The following is a 17,775-nucleotide window of genomic DNA, read 5'->3' as shown; positions in this document are numbered from 1 at the left end:
TGTTGAGGACATCGGCGAGGGTTTCGAAATCGCGCACCTCGTTGCAAATCCTGGACAAAGGTCTCGTTCAGCAGGCTCATGAAGGTAGCCATTGTTGTTGATGCTGGAGAGCTGCCACGACAAACAGCACAGCAAGGCTGAAGTGTATTGTGTAAACAGCCCTCTTCGCGAAACCTTCGCGGGGGCACGTGATATTTACCCGACTTCCTTCCGGTGGGTAATAACCCTAACCGAGTCATGTTTCGATGGAGGTTGAATCGTCAGACGGCTCGTCGAGCTCATGGCATATCATTCTGGGCAGTTCGCCCGGGACAGCTGTGAGGTCGGCCATTGTTCATTGTCACCAGTGGTGAGGATGAGGGAGGAAGAGGGTGAGTGACTTTCCAGGATCCTTCCAAGTTGGCATGGATCATGCGCTGTCACGTGCAACAACTTGGTCTTTCGTAGTGGTCAAAGCTCCTCCCTCGTCCGAGTCCCCACAAGCAGCATCAAGCCAAGCTTCCGTCAGGGAACGTCGACAGTCAACCAACAACACCCGGGCACGCAACGGGAATAACCGACAGGATGAATCATCGTCGACAGGTATGTGATGTGAGGTGGGTAACATGGACTGCTCACATCACCAGGGCACTCACCTTTACGCTCGACCGCCATGACTCTCCCCTCCCGAGCGCCTCAGGCACGCGACTTGGTTGACCTGGACTGGACAGGCCCTGATGATGCCGACTGTCCCTACAACTGGCCTCTGTGGAAGCGCCTCTACATGACGAGCATTCCGGCCCTCCTCTGCGTCAACGTCTCTTTTGCCTCCTCGGTCTACACCTCGGGTACCAACGACATATCACAGCAGTTCAACGTGTCCCGCACCGAATCATTGCTCGGCCTCTCCCTCTTCCTCTGGGCCCTTGGTCTCGGCGCCATCATTGCTGCCCCTGTCAGCGAGAACTACGGCCGCAGGATCGTCTATTTGACGACAGTTCCCATCTTTGGCCTGTTCACCCTGGGCTCTGGACTGGCTCCCAACTTTGTCACTCTGATTGTCTGCCGCACCTTTGCTGGCTTCTTTGGCAGTGCCGTGGTGTCGGTGGGCGGCGGCACCAATGCCGATCTCTGGCGGCCCACCCTCGCCGGCGTCGTGTATCCTTTTTACTTTGTTTCGCCTTTTCTGGGGCCGGCCTTTGGGCCTGTTGTCGGCGGCTACCTGATCGAGGCCAAGGGATGGCGATGGCTTCAATGGGTTATCCTCTTCATGATCGTCTTCAACTACCTGTACGCCCTTCCGCAGTCCGAAACCTACAAAAAGATCATTCTGGAGAAGCGCACGCGAAACGAGAAAACACCCACGCGGTCCTCCAAGGTCGCTCCGCCATCCCGCGCCATCCTCCAGCGTATTCTTCTCAAGCCGTTCAAGGTGCTCTTTGTCGAGTCCATCGTGCTCTTCATGACCATCTACATGGCCTTCAACTTTGCCGTTTTCTACAGCTTCTTTGCCGCATTTCCCTACATCTTTGGCCCTGGCGGCCACTACAACTTCACCCCGGGCCAGCAAGGCCTCACGTTTCTCTCCATCGCGCTGGGGTGCGTAGTAGGGTTCGTTGGGGTTGTCTACATTGACCGTCGCACGTATCCCGCATTGGAGACCAAGTATGGGGTTGGCAAAGTGCCACCTGAGCACCGTCTCTACGGCGCCATGGTGGGCAGTGCCCTCAATCCAGCCAGTTTGTTTTGGTTCGGGTGGTCCGCCAACGCAGGCGCACACTGGGCGAGCCCTGTCGTGGCCGCAGTGCCCTTTGCTGTGGGAAACATCATGGTGTACAGCAGCGGTGCCCTGTATATCATGAACTCGTATGGCTCGCTGCACGGCGCGAGTGCGCTCAGTGCCAACAGTTTGTTGAGGTATGCCTTTGGAGGTGCCTTCCCTCTGTTTACCGTGCAGCTATTCTCGTCTTTGGGTACCGGATGGGCCAGCAGTTTGTTGGGATTCATCTCCGTTGTGTTGGTTCCAGTGCCGTGGGTGTTGTACAAGTATGGCAACCGGATTCGGGCGCACAGCCAGTACATCACTGCCGCTTGATCATGTTGGTAGACGGATGGATCTTGTAGTGCGGGAAAATGGCAGCCAGCTGCCATGTCTGATCAGAAAATATGACGCCGGTTTGGCACATTCCATCTCCACACAGTAAACACTGAACACGCCGTGATCAGGCCCCCGCCTCTCCACCTAAAAGTTGGGGTAAAAAAGCCGGGGAAAATTCCTGGAGACACATCCACCGATCGACAGCAAGTCAGGTATCGTCGATAAAACTGCCGAAGGCGGTAGTGACCTGCTCGTCAATGCTACATTCATCCGAGCATGGGTCAGAAGCGCGCCTATCACGGCTGCGGAACCCGGTGCATCGACGGTCACAGTCTCAACGGTATGCCACGGCATACTTCCGCTGCGTCGCAACGGTCCGGCCCATGATTGGCGGGATCCGTCATTTCCTCCAACCTCCCTCGCTCCACCACCATCTTGACGCTTCCTGGACCACAGGCACGCACGACCATCAGGGTAACATCCAGAACGGCTCAACTTGCTTGTATCAACCATGCCTCTTCCTGGTCGCAGCGGCCTGACCGCATTGGCTCGCGTCTACGGTTGTATGTCTCTCCCCTCACGCAGGATGCGAGGATGCGAGGATGCAAAGGGTAATATTGGTCGGCCGATCCAGACCTCCATATGGTGAGGCGAGATAGATAACGTCAAGAATTTCCTCCTCTGCTCCCATCGACCAGCCTGGTGGTTCCTCCATTTATTTAAGCTTATTCCCACCTGAGCTCTTGTGTGTCACCATCAGCAGCACCCAAGGGGCTCAGACACCTAGACAGGATGCCCAAGATGAAGCTCCCCACTATCTACAATGTCCACCTCGTGGCCATCATCGCCACCCTGGGCGGTGCCCTTTTCGGCTTCGACATCTCGTCCATGTCGGCCATCGTCGTCACGAACCAGTACATCACCTACTTCAACAATCCCTCGGGCGTCATCCAAGGTGCCATCGGTTCCGCCCTCGCCGCCGGCTCCGTCCTTGGCTCTGCCGTTGCAGGCCCCATCTCGGACAAGATTGGCCGGAGGGACTCCATCATGTTTGCGTGCTTATTCTGGCTCATTGGGACATCTGTGCAGGTGGCCTGCCAAAACGTCGGCCAGCTGATCGTGGGCAGAGTGTTCAACGGATTCACGGTTGGTATCACGTCCGCTCAGGTGCCCGTGTACCTGGCTGAGATCGCCAAAGCGGAAAAGAGAGGGAGTCTGGTCATTATCCAGCAGCTCGCCATCGAGTTTGGCATTTTGATCATGTACTTTATCGGCTATGCGTGTGCGAGTATCCCGGGGACGGCAAGCTTCCGGACGGCGTGGGGGACGCAGTTTATTCCTTGCGTTCTCCTCATGATTGGGCTGCCCTTTCTGCCCCGGTCCCCCAGATGGTTGGCCAAAGTGGGGAGGGATGAAGAAGCGATCCGGACGCTGGCAAACATCCAGGCGGATGGCAATATTGAGGATCCGAGGGTGATTGCCGAGTGGGAAGAGATTGTCACAGTCATGAATGCGGAGAGGGAGGCTGGAAAGGGGTGGAGGAAGTTTTTCAAGAATGGAATGTGGAAGAGGACCATGGCGGGAATGACGGTACAGGCGTGGCAGCAACTGGCTGGTGCCAATGTCATTGTGTATTACCTGACATATATCGCCCAGATGGCCGGGTTGGAGGGCGATGTGGCCATGGTTACTTCGGGTATTCAGTATGCCGTCTTCATCATCTTTACAGGTGTCATGTGGTAAGTACTTTCTCGTTTGGTCGGCAACAACCCAAAGACTGACACTTCTTCACAGGCTTTTCATTGACAAGACTGGCCGTCGCACTCTCCTTGTCTGGGGAGCTCTTGGCATGGGCTTCTGCCACTTCGTCATCGGCGGTGTCATGGGTGGCAACCACACCGACGTTCCTGGTGGAGTTGGCAACCCCCCGAATGCCAACATTGTCATTGCTGTTCACTCGGGCGCCCCGGCCAACACTGTCATCACCTTCTCGTATCTCCTGATCGTGGTGTACGCCCTTACGCTGGCTCCAGTATGCTGGATCTACGCTGCTGAAGTGTGGTCCCTCGGCACCCGTGCCACAGGCATGTCGATGGCGGCTCTGTCCAACTGGGTCTTCAACTTTGCCTTGGGCATGTTCACGCCACCAGCTTTTGTCAACATTACCTGGAAGCTCTTTATCATATTTGGCGCCTTGTGCGTTGCCGCGGCGATCTGGTTCTGGGTGTTTTACCCAGAGACCTGCGGTAAGACGTTGGAGGAGATTGAGGTCATGTTCTCTAAGGACGGGCCACGTCCGTGGAACACCAGAAAGGGCGAGTCTCGCTTGGCTGCCGAGATCGAGGCTGTCATTGCTAGAAAAGAAAAGGGGGAGCAGCCTGGTTTGGCTGAGACTGTCACGCGCGATGGCGAAAACAAGGCTTAGTTGACCATGACCTGAAAGACAATAATTAGATTGCGCGTCTGGTTGTAGCTAGGATGGATGTTCGATAACTTAGTACCACCTTTGCGGGTCTCGATGGCCATTCGACTCTTGGCACGTCTCCTGGATTGCGTGGTTCCCCCAGGCAGCATTTAATAGAAAGAACCCGAACTCCCATGTGATTTGCTACCCATCCCTAATAAAGTTTTTACCAATGTATTACATTCACCAACACATTTATACCACCAAGTATCAATGCCGCCGGTCAAATTCCAACCCAACCCGGACTATGTCCACAAACGTCAACCACGGCGGCAAACCTGTTTCAGCCCGATCCTATACGAAGTCTCATTCAAAATCCAAAATCCCTCTTTCATCACTTTTCGAGATGCTGTTTGGGCAGTTTTTACGCTGTATGCAATCTGGAGGGCCATCATAGGGCTCTGGCAAGCAAAACAGCTGCTGTTCGGCCGGTCTGTGGTTGAGGTGTGTCCTGGTGCAGTGAGCCAGAGCTTTGCGTCGTGCGTATTCGATGGTTTGATCTGGGGCTTGGTGTTTGGTGTGGTGGGTGACTGGGCTTGGTATGTCGGGGCCTGGGTCTTGATCGGAACTGTGGCGGTGTTTGTAGGAGAGGAGGTCATTGGGCAACTAAGGGCAGGGCGTAGATAATGAATATGGCATTTCGCGATGATACCCGAGCTTTGGGTGTTGAACAGTGTCTACCTACTCAACCAAAAATACCACTACCTAATATATATGAGCGAGATAAAGAACAACGCTAGTCAAACACCTTCCCTGGGTTCATAATCCAATCGGGATCCACAGCCCTCTTCAACGCCCTCATCAACCCAATCGTTTCCACCCCCAACTCGTCCCTGAGGCTACCCTTCTTGCCAATCCCAATAGCATGCTCCCCCGACACGGTCCCCTCCATCTCCAATGCCCTCCTCATCATCTCTTTGACCGTCTTCCCCACTGCCTCCTTTTGCCCTGCATTCCTCGGGTCATACATCATAGCCACATGAAAGTTGCCATCCCCCACATGTCCAATGACGCTGGCAAAAATGCCCAGCTTGGAACACTCCTCTTTGGACCAGGTGATGATCTCGGCAAGCCGCGAGATGGGCACCGCAACGTCGGTGGACCACATCTCTGTTCCCTCGGGGCGGATATTAACCATGGTGAACAAGGCTTCTTTGCGCGCAGCCCAGAGATTGGCTTCCTCCTTTTTCGATCTGGCAAAAATGGGCTGGTGAGCACTGAAAGGTGCCACGAGGGATGAGACGCGTGAAATGTCGGATTTGATTGCTTCGGTGGTGCCGGAGAATTTGATAAACAGGGTGGTCTTCTCCTGCCAGCGGCGTTGGCGGACGGTGGCGCTACCGTGCTTGTTGAGGATGGCCATCTGGGCGTCGTCCATGATTTCGAGAGCGGCAAGGCCGGAGATGCCAGATCGGATGAGCAAGGTGGCGGCTGCGGCGGCGTCGTTGATGCTGGGGAAGGGGATCACGGCGACGGAGGTGTCTTGCGGTATAGGGGCGAGTTTGAGGGTGATTTCTGTCACAATGCCCAGAGTCCCTTCTGCACCGACGAATAACGAGGTGAGATTGTACCCCGCCGAGGTCTTTCTTGGTCGTCGACGGGTCTTGACGGTTTGGCCGTCAGGCAGGACAACGGTGAGGTTGAGGACCCAGTCTTTCATGGTTCCGTAGCGGAAGGCATTGGTGCCAGAACAGTTAGTTGAGACCATGCCACCGACGGTGGCTGTGGGGGAGGGGTCCATCGGCGCGAAGAGGTTGGTGTGGGCAATCTTGTTGTTGAGATCGACCCAGTTTACTCCTGGCTGGACTACCACGTCCATGTCTTCCGGGTGGAACGATATCACCTTATTCATATTGGTGAAGTCGATGCAGATTCCTGAATAAGGCTGGCTGAAGTTGCCCTCAACCGACGAGCCAGCTCCAAAAGGGATCATGGGGACTTTGCGTTTGCTGCATATCCGGGCGATGGTAGACACATCCTCTGTCGTCCGAGGATAGACTACGGCGACGGCTCTTTCTGAGGAGTTGGAAGTAGACCAGTCAGAGTGTCCGTGATGTTCCAACACATCAGAGTCGTAACTGACACAATCTTGGCCTATCAGTCGGGCAATCTCCTCGGCAGCATGCAGCATCTCGAATCGGTTGGCATACGTGATAGCCTTGGGGATATTCGGCGTGTTCAAAACCCATTCAGCCTTTGGTTGCATTAATTCATAGTATCCCTTGCCGAACATGACACCTGCTCCGAATCCAACGAGACTCAGTGCCCCCGAGGTAATGAATGCGTTGCGGCCCCATCCTCTTCCATTCGGTGTTGATGCTGTGGTGGCAGAATATGGTCGGCGGCTGCTTCCTGGCTGCCCTAGTGGCCTTAACTGTCGTGTTGTCTGCAAGGTCACCCTCCGTCCACAGGTACCTCCAAAGTGCAAGCCTCGTCTGCATCCCGGAATGACCCGGAGTCCGGCCATCTGCTCTCCACTTTTCTCCGGTGAGTTCAGTTGCTAAGAGCGTTGCCGGGCGGCTTGACGTCCGATTGTACCGTCCTAAATTTCAACGCGAATCGGTCGATCAGCTGGCCGAGTTGATGAGGATTTGGAGAGAGTGTAACACCAACATGCCCACCAACCACGAGGGGAAAGGGGGTCGAAACATTCGGCTCAAATCGGTGTTAAGGCAGAGGTCATGCGGGCCGGCTCTGCCCCCCTGTTCCGGTTGCCGGATTACTCCCGGCCCTGTATCTAGATCGGCATTTTCAACGGCTTGTGTGTCGCCAAGGAAACTAGTGCAACTATAGCAATGCTAATTTGCGGCGCTTTGCCATACCGGTCATTGTTGTATCTAGGCGATCGCTAGGCAAAGGGCTACGATTTCGCTACAGTGTACCCCATCATCTGACCTACCTGAATGACATCGGCGCCTACTACCTGACTAAGGTAGATACCAGTCAGGCGGAAATAGTAGCCTCCCTTACAGGCAAAAACATCGCAGCCTTGTCTGATGACTTGGACCGAGCCTCAAGTACCTACCTAACTAAGGTAATCTGTATCATCGATCTTTAGGTGGTCAACGTTTTGTCGTTCCAGTCTCTAATTTATCGCGAGTCAATCTTGTTATTGAATTTGCTAAAGTGAGAATATCCACTACGAGCTCAACGGCCCATCTGATCTGTTTCTTGTGACCATCCCCTCGATGGCGCTCTCACGGCTGATTCGAGGAGGGCGGAGGAAGCAGCCCCATTCGGGCCTTGAGCAGAGTGTCAACCCCACAGACTCTCCAACGACGATTCCCGGCTGTTGGCAAGTCTGCATCGGCATCTTGGTGACGAGATACCTCCCAAGGCGCCGATTGGAGCCTCTTTCACTCGCGAATTATGTGCTCGCCGACATGCCTGAATATGAGCCTCGCTCGTGGCGTAATGTTTCAGGGAAATCTGAGCAGCGCAGAGCTCCTAATCAACTTTACTTTATTTTCTCATCGCGAGGGCGGAGGGGGTATTTCCGGTGGTCTGGTGATGTTTTGATTGCAGTCGTCAAGACTGAATGGAAATATTGACTATTGGTATAAAAATGAGTCTGCCGTGTTGGTGTTATGTTGAACTTGTCACTCCATCATCGTGTGAGAGTTCGCCATGAAGCTTCTCAATTTTCTTCTCGGCGCCGCTGCCGTCGGGTCAGCGCTGGCGGCCCCGGCTCCGGCGCCAGTCTGTGATGCCCCGACCAAGCGGGCAACTAAGTTCCAGTTCGTTGGCGTCAACCAATCCGGTGCTGAGTTCGGAAAAGATACTCTGCCTGGCCAGCTTGGAAAACACTACACCTGGCCGGTGAGGTCGAGTATCGATGTAAGTCTTGATCCGACACGGCAGATTGCTTGTGTAGCTTCTAAAACTGATGATACGGGATAGGCCTTGATGGGCAAGGGATTCAACACTTTCCGCATTGCTTTCATGATGTGAGTGGACCTTGGCACATTCAACATAACGTACTCCAGTCAAAAGCGCTGACACCTTGTCAGGGAACGCATTGTTCCCAACAGGCTTGATGGCCCACTTGATGCCACTTATGCCAGCGGCCTGACTGATGTAGTTTCCCAGTGAACGTGTCCTGTTCTTGATAGGTCGCTAATTAAGCTCCAGATCGTCAACTATGTCACCAGCAAAGGCGCCTATGCCATCATTGACCCCCACAACTTTGGCCGCTACTACAACAATGTCATAACCGATGTAGCTGGCTTCGCGGCTTGGTGGACCACCATTGCCAAGCTCTTCGTCAACAACGACAAGGTCATCTTTGACACCAACAACGAGTATCACGACATGGCTGATGATCTAGTCCGCCACCTCAACCAAGCTGCTATCGACGCCATCCGTGCCACGGGAGCGACGGCTCAGTACATCATGGTCGAAGGAAACTCTTGGACTGGCGCTTGGACCTGGGTGACGCCCCCTATTTTGCCCCTTTTCATTGTCAGTCTTGGCACTAACCATACTCGCCCATAGGTATCCTCGGGCAACGGAGCCAACCTCCTCTCCCTCCGTGATCCAGCCGGCTCGACGGGCGAGAAGATTATTTACCAAATGCACCAGTACCTTGACAGCGACGGCTCCGGCACCTCGGAAACCTGCGTTTCCCGCACCATCGGCGCTGAACGTGTCCGTGCTGCTACCGAGTGGCTGAAGCAGAATAAGAAGAAGGGCTTCCTCGGAGAGACAGCCGGCGGGGCCAACACCAACTGCATTGCTGCCCTGACAGGAATGCTGAGCTACCTGCAGCAGAACAACGATGTCTGGACTGGCTGGGCTTGGTGGGGAGGCGGCCCATGGTGGGGAAACTACATGTTTGCAATGGAGCCGCCGTCCAGTGTGGCGTATGATCGGGTTTTGCCTAGTCTGCAGCCGTATATCTAGTCGGAGCCGTGAACGAGGGCTGGGGGAGCAGGGAAGGTGAAGCTGGATAAAAATGAGACGGGCAATAAAACATGTCTTGATCTGTGTCTCACGCCGGGATTATTGGTTTGCCGTATGGTACCCAATCCAAGGGAGTGGCAACACTTGTTTCAACAACCCAAACACACACTGTTGTCTACATGGTTGCATTCATCTACATATGCCAAAGCAGATTTATACAATTGTTGAAGTGGAGAGATGCCGTCAAACAAATTCTATCAAGAGAAAATGACCAATGTACGTGCTCGCCTGCTTGCTTGTCAGATGCCGCTGGTTGTAAAAGTGCCCCCCAAAAAAATCTATTCCCGCCGCTTTTGTCGTGTTTTGTTCAATGATGCTGATGGAGTCCTGTACCAGAGAGCTCCTCTTCCTTTGTCCTGTCTTTCCCTTCCTTCATTATACCTACCCAGTATGCCACAGCGCCCGTCAAAGCCAACCCAAACGCCAAAGCAGTCCTTATCCCTAAAATTCCCAGAGCTGATGGCTCATGAATGTGTGTTTTTTGCCTTGAATCGGAATGAAACTCCCATTGGCGACCATGATGACAACTCCTCCTTCTAGTTGGTCTTGACCTCGGGCCAACGGATCTTGTCGCATGCCGGTTGATCGGCCACCCACTTCTTGATCTTTTCGACGTCCCAGCCGCTCATGGTCCGGTCCTTGTCTGCCCCCTTCTTCAGGGGTTTGCCAAGCTGGAAAGAGTTGGAAATACTGCAGGCACCATCCTTGTATCTGTACATGAAGCACTCGTTGCCCAAGCTCTTGCAGGCGGCACCACAGGCCTCGAACGACTCGTGTGCCTTCTTCTCGTGCTCGTTGTACTGGTCCTGCTTCTTCATGCGGTTCGTCATCCAGTCTTCCCACTTGCGGTCGTTGGATTGGTCGAGGTAGAAGCGATTGTCGGCGTTGTTGTCCCAATCCTCGCGTGTCTCGTTCAGTTTGGGAGCCAAGAATTCGTCAAAGATGTCGCGGATCACAAGCGTTTCGGTCTTTTTGCCAGACTGCGCGAGGCGGTGGTATCGCTTCCGTTCAAAGTGCCAGAAGGTGTTGATCTCCTCGGCGTTCATGTGGTGCATGGTGACAATGGGGTGGCACCAATGCGATGGGCCGAAGGGAAGAGTGGCGGGCTTTTCGCCGTTGATGGTGGGCCACTGCAGTCCAGTTGTTAGCCTCGTCCCAGAATGCTGGAAGCGATCGGGATCCAAGACACCACGCGAGCGAGCGTGCCAAGGAAGAAGCATGCCAATGTAGGGAGGGAGACACTTACCATCTGCTGGACCCCGACTTCCGTCTTGTCCTTAAGCGCAAGGGCAAAGATGTAATCGCCGCAGCACTCGCGCTTTGCTCTCATATCGTACTGGTTGCCGACACCCGGGTTGTTGCCGATGAAGTCGTCCATGGTCGCCTTGCTGACGATGTAACCCGAGCCTCCGTGTCCGAAGCTGAAGTTATTGATCAGCGTGACGCTGCCCAGGTAGACCTTCTTGGTCGGCTTCAGCTGCTTCAGCCACTCGACCAGGTTGGGCCACAGCACGTAGGTGTCGGCGTCGACAAACAGATACCAGTCGTAGTTGGGCCGCATGTTATACGCCTTCTCAGCAATGTGGACGTTCTTGTACTTGTCAAGGTTCCACCCTTCCCGGGCCGGGTTGCCGAGCTTGTTGCAGTTCTCCTGGTCGACCTCGCACCACTTTTGTCGGCGATACAGGTCAAAGTCCGAGTTGTCTTCCTGCGCAGCCTCCTGGACCGTGGCCAGACTGTCGTGGATCTCTTGTCCGCCAATGTTTTGGTCCATGTCGCTAAAGATGAGGAAGTCGGGGAGGCACTTGAGCATGGTCATCATCTGGGTGGGCACACGCGCAAACGACTCGGACGCTCCCGTCTTCATGACGAGCAGGATGTTGCTGGTGTCGGGGAACCCTTCGCACAGGGGGTCGACGGCGGGGGCCTGTGTCGACGGTACGGGCTTGGTATCGTGGGCGCCATCTCCCTGGGGCGCATGTTGGCTCTTGTGGGGATCGGTCTCGTGGTGATAAGGCTCGTTGTAGGGCGTCCAGCTGCCCAGCCTCCTCGATGTGTAGAGCAGCAGCAGGAAACTAAGAGCGATGAAGGCGATCGCGACAGACGACCTCCGAGACGGCATTCTGGCGGGCGAACCGGTGTATTTATGTTGTGAAATCATCGAGATGGGACGGCGGCGGGACACAGACGGCGACAGGCTGCAGCATCTCCAGCTCAGCAGCACATCGGACTGGGAGAGGGACGTTGGAGGGGAGAAAGCAAAAGGATCACGAAGACAGAAAAGCCAGAGAACCAGCGAAACACTCTGATAAAGAGAGCGTGCGTGGGAAATGAGCGGAGGAAATACGAGATTCTGGCCTTCAGCTCTGCGTGCACCGCAAATGCTGAGGATTGATTGGGGCCTCATGGGGTGTTGCTCCAGAGGGTCGGGCGCTAATGATGCACGACAGGAGGGTGGTACCTGCCAGAAACCTTGCACCACCCACTTCCAACCAGGCACCCTCCAGCAGCCAAACCTGTTCTGCTGGGCGATCTTCCATGCGACACCTCAGTCAGTAGTGTGTAGGCCGGGCATGTCCCATGTCAGGTATCCCTCAGGTCACTCCCGACGACTTGTTTCAACGTCTGAATCGTTATTTTTCACCCGCCCATTAACTGGTTCCTGAATGATGAAGATGGGCGGACCTGGCGCGTTCGGTCTTCGGGAACGGCCCCGTAGGGTCCCAGCCATGCCATCCATGCCCCACATGGATCATCAGCCCTGAAGACCGACGCTAGCGCTGACGGGGGGCCTCTGACAGTGCGCTTCAAGACATCCGGGTATCAGTTGATGATGCGGTTGTGGACAGGTCTACGGAGTAATGAAGAGCTCTTTGATGTACAAAAGTGTTTGAAATACATGTAGACTCCCCGGATCAAATAGGTAACACTGGTGTCCGTGTACACGATGTCCTAAACAACCTGACTCCGGCCTTGACAGGGACTCGACAAACTTCGTCATCTTGTGGACCAGAGGTGTGTAACCTGGAACTGTTGTCGAGAGAGAATCTAACAAAAACCCCTATTCAAATCCCATACATCGCCTGCGGCGCAGAGCCACTCACCTCAGGAAATTTTCACCGGTTTCTTCCCCGGCGGCCGGCGCAGCAGCACTGTCTGTTGGGGGAGGGATTGGTGAGGGGCTGACTGTCACGGTTGCATCTGATCTCACTGCATAAGGGACCGCCTGTGTTTGGCAAACCATACCGGGGCAAAAATATTCTCTACCGCGAGCATAACACGATGAAGAACAAAAATAATGCTAATGAGGCTCTTTTACCCATAGTTTAGACACACCATTCCAGTTGCAGGTTGAGAGATACAGGTCTTTTTTGCCCCGCGTTTGCTAGATAGCGCAATGTCACCGAGAGCTTGGATGACGCTAAGTTCTTATTTTTATCCCAAGGGTCTGGCCCGGTGTCCCCTCCCCCCACGTGCTCCCAGTTGCTTTCACCACGAGATTGACTGCGAGGAATGTGAATGCTGATGTTTGGTGTTTTGCCTGAGAGGGAAAACTGATCAAACCCTCCAGAAATATTCTGGCCTTTTCATGGACAGCACCAAAAGCGCAAATTCAGAGCTCTCAAGTCTCCTACAGTTCTCGATGCAACCCTGGTGCCTACCCCCGCTCGTCGTCCCGGCGTTCCTTAGTTTCCCGTCGGCATGATTGGGAAAGACAAACACAACTTTAACAACCTGAGATACGTACAGCAAAAAAGGGCATATGATGAAGGGGATATATGTAATTGCATGCCGGCTAAGAAAACAACTACAAGGTGTTGGGAAAAGTGAAAGATGGCGAGAGCGAGCCAAAGGCCACATGCACGGGCCGTATCTGCCGTAGTCTTGCAGCTATCGAATCCTTCGGACAAGCTTGCCCCGGACTTCCCAACTGGCAAATTCTCAGGAGAAGTTGACACATTTCTTGATGTAGTCACCCATATCATGTAGGATACACATGTATTGATTAGCCATTAGGTATATCGCATTGCGTTCATAACTGACGTGTGGTAGGAAACCCTCTACCATTACCGCTTTGACGACCTGAGTGCTTTCTCCTCTGGTCCGTCCATCTCTGTCTCCCCCAAGACTGTCTGAGTCGTAGTGGGAGTTTCAATGATTTCCACACCCAAATCACCCCTGGCTATCACAATAGGTGGAGATCGAATCATTGCTGCCTCATCCCGATGGTCCCTAGTCGTGTAGGCTGGCAGACCAATCGTTTCCGGCGTCGTCCGGTAACCCATTGGTCGCGCCGTTCCTGTAGGGCCGACTCCGTCATATCGAACCGTGACAACAGTTCTGTGCACAGCCCCGTCATCTTTCCGCCTCAGTTCCTGGCAGGCCAGGATGGAAATAACAAAATGAACAAGTCTAGACCTGTTGTTAGTCCCCTGATGCTACGCTCATGTCGACAACTAGGACAGGAATACTAACAGCAACACAGATGAAACAATCAATATCACCACTCCCATGTGGTACAAGGGCGAGTATTCCAGCCTGTTCCTGCTTGCCTCGACCCGACTGTCCTGCCCATGCGACACCCAGATACCGACGTAGCCCACCACCGCAACAGACACGAGGCAGAGACCCATGTGCACGCCCACGTGGGCGCCGGGGTAGATGCCCCTTCTCTGGGCGCGGGTGCACATGGCGATGAATTCAAACAAGCTCCATAGGAGGGATGCCCCGGCCTGTTGTTGATCAGCATCGTGCAGAGATTTTTAGCACAAAACAGACAAACATACCGTAAAGACTGTAAAGGCCACAGTGACGTGAATGAGCGGTGCCGACTCATACTTGACGGCCAGTTTGATTCCCAATCCCAATAGTGCAAGCGAGAGCACGGCACAAAAGATGCCCAAGATTGTGCGGGCCGTGTACCATGGCTTCAGCTTTCTGGAGAACAAAAGATCTGGTCTGCTGTTTCCTTGCCGCTCTATAGTGTCTGTTCGGTGTTGCCGTCGTCCCTGTTGGTACACGCCAGCCTCGGAGTCGCTTTCGTATATGATTGCTGCATCTTGGTCCTCAACTCTCCTCGGATGTTGATGTGGCGAGTCCATGATGCTCTGACTGAAAACGGCGACTGTCGACTTCCTAGGCGAGTCCTCCTGGATCTGATATATGGATGACGCTATTTAGCCGCGATCTCCGTCATACGAGCCTGTAAGCAGCGGAGGGGCGATCTCATAACATCGTCGTCGTTCTGGGTGCTGTTGTGGACGCTGCTGTACCAAAGGCAGGGAGTGGTCGGCGGTGATAAGGTTGCCGCCAGATAGTGACCAGTCGAGAAAGAACGAATGGTCCCTTCTCCCAGGTTCAGCAGAGGTAAGAGGGAGAGCAATGCTTAAAAGCAGATTTCTTCCCGACCAGAGGGTGCATGATGATTCTTTCGCCCAGCCTTGGCCAGGTCCTTCTGTTGGTAATCATGAGGATCCCAAGACTCTTGGCGCCCAGCGAAATTCTCGTTCTGCATCGTCAAAGGCGAGTCTTGGGGGCTTGGCGACGAGCTGACGAGCAAAGCCCAGGCTCTTGGCTGGCTGAACGCCGCTGTTGTACAGCCTGCTTTTGGAGAGTGCAGAGGGACGTGCATTTCCGAGGATATGGGATTCCGATATGTATGTGAAACAGTGAGACAGAACGCTGTGTTGTGTGATGTAATCGGCTCTCTCCTCATAAGTGCTTTCCAGACCACCAATAGGTGTTTCCAAGAGCGTGGCAAATGACATTCATTTCTTACTGGCATACATTGTTACATAAATAGGTACCCAAGCAAACCTGAAGCAACCGGAATTCGTTATGTGATGGCATCCTTTATCACAAAGAGGATGAAAACATAAATACAATCAATCATGTCCTAGTGTAGACTCAAAGCATACCCCGCACCCCACTCCAGCCCACAACGTAGGTCACAGCTCTGACTAACATCTCCATCCAAGGTTGCGTGGCCCAGTGGTTAAGGCATCTGCTTTACAAGCTTGTTTAGCACCTGTAACGCAGAGGATCGCAGGTTCGATCCCTGCCGCGATCAATTTTGCCTTTCTCCCACCTTTGCTTTGTTTTGCCCCCCTTTAACCTTTTGGTTTTTTCCCCTGTCGCTTGGCTAATATTTGGACACAGAGGTATCATGGCACTGGAGCAGAGGACATGTTGCTTGTCTCTACCAGGTAACCTCAGATCCATGATCACGAGCACATTCAGTGTTGCAGTCCATGGCATGTTGGTCGGAATAATGTAGGGGTGCATGCATATGGCTCAAGGGCCACTTTGACACACCTAGCTCGTGGTTTCGTCTCTCTGCTGTGTATTCAGCGACGACGTGTCGGCTTCGTGATGAGCCTTGGATATTGTCGCAGATTGGCGACCAGGCAGATTTGCTTTCAAGAAGCTCTACCCAGCTTGGACGTGTTAGTGGGCGTGAATGAGTGGTCAAAAGGACACCATGACAGACCCGGCAGTCTGGTATAAGCGCCAGCGACGGCTAGGCCACCAATGGCGGTCAGGTCACTACCGCAGGGCCAAGAGAGAGAGATATCCTTCTTCATAGCCATGTTGGTTTGAAGTCGCGCTTCTGCGGGTATTCCGTCGTCTCCATTCGTTGGCGCGCTCAGGAGCACCCCAATGCGGCCAAGCGGTCCTGCAGCCATTTCACTCAACCTGGTTATCACCGCCCGATCGAGGCTTGTTGGGCACACCGCGTGGTGAACCACCACCATGTTGGAGAGCAACTGCATTCGAGTGCGGGCAACGCTTGGCTGGAATGGCGGATGGTATCACCAACATAAAGGCCTCGCGGCTCGCAGTCCCGTGGGATTGCCAACTCGCAGCGCGTCTATTTCTATTTTTTCATATCCCTATGTATTGTCAGTATGTCGGCAACCTGGAGGCGTTTATTTTCAGTGGAAAGGAGACAAGGTGATGCCCAACGACAATACCTCTGGAATGTGCCGAGCGGAAAGCAGCCGGACTTTTCAGAGTCTTACACGCACGGACAAAACATTCCCATATCTTGGAATGCCCTCAACAATAGTGTGTATGACCTCTGGTTGACAACATGGAATTTCGAGGTCAACCCCATGGCTTTGTGCCTTGCCAGTAAGTTTGATCTGTTGCTCACGGCCACTCAGTGCTGATAGTGTGCGCAAGGGGCAATCAACCTCGGCCATGACGGATCAATCAACCTGAAAACACCCAACATACCCCCACAAACATTATCGACCAAGACTCGTTATGTCCTCCGCTTCAAACCGCAAACCAAAGAGGGCGGATACGCCTCTGCAGACCCTGAACTTTGCAGTCCTGCTTTTTTTATCACGGACTCTTCTCAGACTGTACAAGCCGAGCCAGAAAGCAATCCTGTCACCTCGGCACAGACAACCCTCCATACAAGGAGCCCAGCACCAACGCACATCCCAACAAACCTCGACAACACAACAGTGACCACATCCTTCCTCCCGCTACCAACAGCCGAGGACGGCACAGCCAACTCTGAAAACATGTCCTCTGGCCAAGCAGCAGCTCTCACGATAGGTCTAGTCCTCGCCGTGGCCCTCCTTGTAGCGTGTGAGGTAGCCTACCTCATGTGGCGCCGAAAACAAAAGCGGAAGATGCAACAAAGCCGAAGGTTGAAAAACAAGAGCTTGTTTGGGGCAGTCCATGATCCGAGGAACAGAGGCCCTCCCCTTACCAAGTTTGCGACTTTAGAAACCAAGTCAGCACAAGAGACAGGCCTTTCGAGGTCAGCATTTGTTAAACTGAGAGAGTCAATCACCTCATGGACTCCATCGAGGTGGGCGAGGAGTTGGAAGTGGCCCGGGGGCACAGAGGGGAAAAGGGGCATCTTCGCCCGTGTCGTCACAACTAGCCGTGACACGCCCAGCGAAAGAGGTCGAAAGAACTCGACGAAAGCGGATGTGGAAGTAGAGGAACGGGAAAAGCGAGAGAATAAAGATCGATGGACCATGTTCAACTCGCCGTATACTGGACCTTGGATGCTGGTATCGCCCGAGCTACCGGGTGACAGCAGCTGGGGACACTATGGCAGAAACGGAGAACTGGTGCATGAGCTACATGCTTCGAATGGGAGGAAGGGGCCTGGGACCATCCACAGTTCGTTGGTGGAGCTCGATGCTGAGGGTGACAGATGGGAGGAGCAGAGGCTGGAGGGGAGGTGATGCCGTCTCGGCTCGACTCGTGATCTAGAAACCAGACAATGACGGTCTGAGCCGGGAGC

At 53.9% G+C, this 17,775-nt stretch overlaps 7 protein-coding genes and 1 non-coding gene across 8 annotated transcripts; 4 read left to right on the top strand and 4 right to left on the bottom strand.

The window, feature by feature from the left end:
* Positions 1-652: 652 nt before the first annotated feature.
* On the top strand, positions 653-2,074 carry QC763_502920 (uncharacterized protein; the record flags this gene model as incomplete). Its single annotated transcript, XM_062912887.1, has 1 exon — positions 653-2,074. One exon carries the CDS (start codon positions 653-655, stop codon positions 2,072-2,074), a length of 1,422 nt encoding a protein of 473 aa, XP_062763744.1.
* A 795-nt stretch (positions 2,075-2,869) lies between these two features.
* Positions 2,870-4,722, top strand: QC763_502930 (uncharacterized protein; the record flags this gene model as incomplete). Its single annotated transcript, XM_062912888.1, has 2 exons — positions 2,870-3,816; positions 3,872-4,722. The coding sequence occupies 2 exons, from the start codon at positions 2,870-2,872 to the stop codon at positions 4,500-4,502; spliced, it is 1,578 nt and encodes a 525-aa protein (XP_062763743.1). The 3' UTR covers positions 4,503-4,722.
* Positions 4,723-5,277: 555 nt separating this feature from the next.
* Positions 5,278-7,008, bottom strand: QC763_502940 (uncharacterized protein; the record flags this gene model as incomplete). Its single annotated transcript, XM_062912889.1, has 1 exon — positions 5,278-7,008. The coding sequence occupies one exon, from the start codon at positions 7,006-7,008 to the stop codon at positions 5,278-5,280; it is 1,731 nt and encodes a 576-aa protein (XP_062763742.1).
* Positions 7,009-7,877: 869 nt separating this feature from the next.
* On the top strand, positions 7,878-9,786 carry QC763_502950 (uncharacterized protein). Its single transcript, XM_062912890.1, has 5 exons — positions 7,878-8,378; positions 8,442-8,488; positions 8,552-8,618; positions 8,673-8,972; positions 9,036-9,786. Exons 1-5 carry the CDS (start codon positions 8,169-8,171, stop codon positions 9,441-9,443), a joined length of 1,032 nt encoding a protein of 343 aa, XP_062763741.1. The 5' UTR covers positions 7,878-8,168; the 3' UTR covers positions 9,444-9,786.
* On the bottom strand, positions 9,771-12,622 carry QC763_502960 (uncharacterized protein). Its single transcript, XM_062912891.1, has 2 exons — positions 10,750-12,622; positions 9,771-10,633 (listed from the first exon to the last, which is right to left on the bottom strand). The coding sequence occupies exons 1-2, from the start codon at positions 11,908-11,910 to the stop codon at positions 10,040-10,042; spliced, it is 1,755 nt and encodes a 584-aa protein (XP_062763740.1). The 5' UTR covers positions 11,911-12,622; the 3' UTR covers positions 9,771-10,039.
* Positions 12,623-13,465: 843 nt separating this feature from the next.
* QC763_502970 (uncharacterized protein) lies at positions 13,466-15,213 on the bottom strand. The gene is made up of 3 exons (XM_062912892.1): positions 14,291-15,213; positions 13,980-14,236; positions 13,466-13,916 (listed from the first exon to the last, which is right to left on the bottom strand). The coding sequence occupies exons 1-3, from the start codon at positions 14,603-14,605 to the stop codon at positions 13,571-13,573; spliced, it is 918 nt and encodes a 305-aa protein (XP_062763739.1). The 5' UTR covers positions 14,606-15,213; the 3' UTR covers positions 13,466-13,570.
* Positions 15,214-15,480: 267 nt separating this feature from the next.
* On the bottom strand, positions 15,481-15,573 carry QC763_0078940. The gene has a single exon. It is a non-coding gene; the product is annotated as a tRNA-Val (tRNA).
* A 542-nt stretch (positions 15,574-16,115) lies between these two features.
* On the top strand, positions 16,116-17,716 carry QC763_502980 (uncharacterized protein; the record flags this gene model as incomplete). Its single annotated transcript, XM_062912893.1, has 2 exons — positions 16,116-16,637; positions 16,689-17,716. Exons 1-2 carry the CDS (start codon positions 16,412-16,414, stop codon positions 17,714-17,716), a joined length of 1,254 nt encoding a protein of 417 aa, XP_062763738.1. The 5' UTR covers positions 16,116-16,411.
* Positions 17,717-17,775: the final 59 nt, after the last annotated feature.

Source organism: Podospora pseudopauciseta (genome assembly GCF_035222475.1).
Source record: "Podospora pseudopauciseta strain CBS 411.78 chromosome 5 map unlocalized CBS411.78m_5.2, whole genome shotgun sequence".
NCBI classification, from domain to species: domain Eukaryota; kingdom Fungi; phylum Ascomycota; class Sordariomycetes; order Sordariales; family Podosporaceae; genus Podospora; species Podospora pseudopauciseta.
The sequence above is the reverse complement of the archived record's forward strand: the minus strand, read 5'-3'. Positions and strand labels throughout refer to the sequence as shown.

Excerpts from the sequence above, each read along its gene's own strand:
- QC763_502950 (XM_062912890.1), top strand. The coding sequence starts at position 8,169 with ATGAAGCTTCTCAATTTTCTTCTCGGCGCCGCTGCCGTCGGGTCAGCG. Across the intron at positions 8,379-8,441 it reads CGGTGAGGTCGAGTATCGAT|GCCTTGATGGGCAAGGGATT; the intron begins GTAAGTCTTGAT and ends GATACGGGATAG. Across the intron at positions 8,973-9,035 it reads GGACTGGCGCTTGGACCTGG|GTATCCTCGGGCAACGGAGC; the intron begins GTGACGCCCCCT and ends ACTCGCCCATAG.
- QC763_502960 (XM_062912891.1), bottom strand. The coding sequence starts at position 11,910 with ATGAGGCCCCAATCAATCCTCAGCATTTGCGGTGCACGCAGAGCTGAA. Across the intron at positions 10,634-10,749 it reads AAGTCGGGGTCCAGCAGATG|TGGCCCACCATCAACGGCGA; the intron begins GTAAGTGTCTCC and ends ACTGGACTGCAG.
- QC763_502970 (XM_062912892.1), bottom strand. The coding sequence starts at position 14,605 with ATGGACTCGCCACATCAACATCCGAGGAGAGTTGAGGACCAAGATGCA. Across the intron at positions 14,237-14,290 it reads TGGCCTTTACAGTCTTTACG|GCCGGGGCATCCCTCCTATG; the intron begins GTATGTTTGTCT and ends GATCAACAACAG. Across the intron at positions 13,917-13,979 it reads ATTGTTTCATCTGTGTTGCT|ACTTGTTCATTTTGTTATTT; the intron begins GTTAGTATTCCT and ends CAACAGGTCTAG.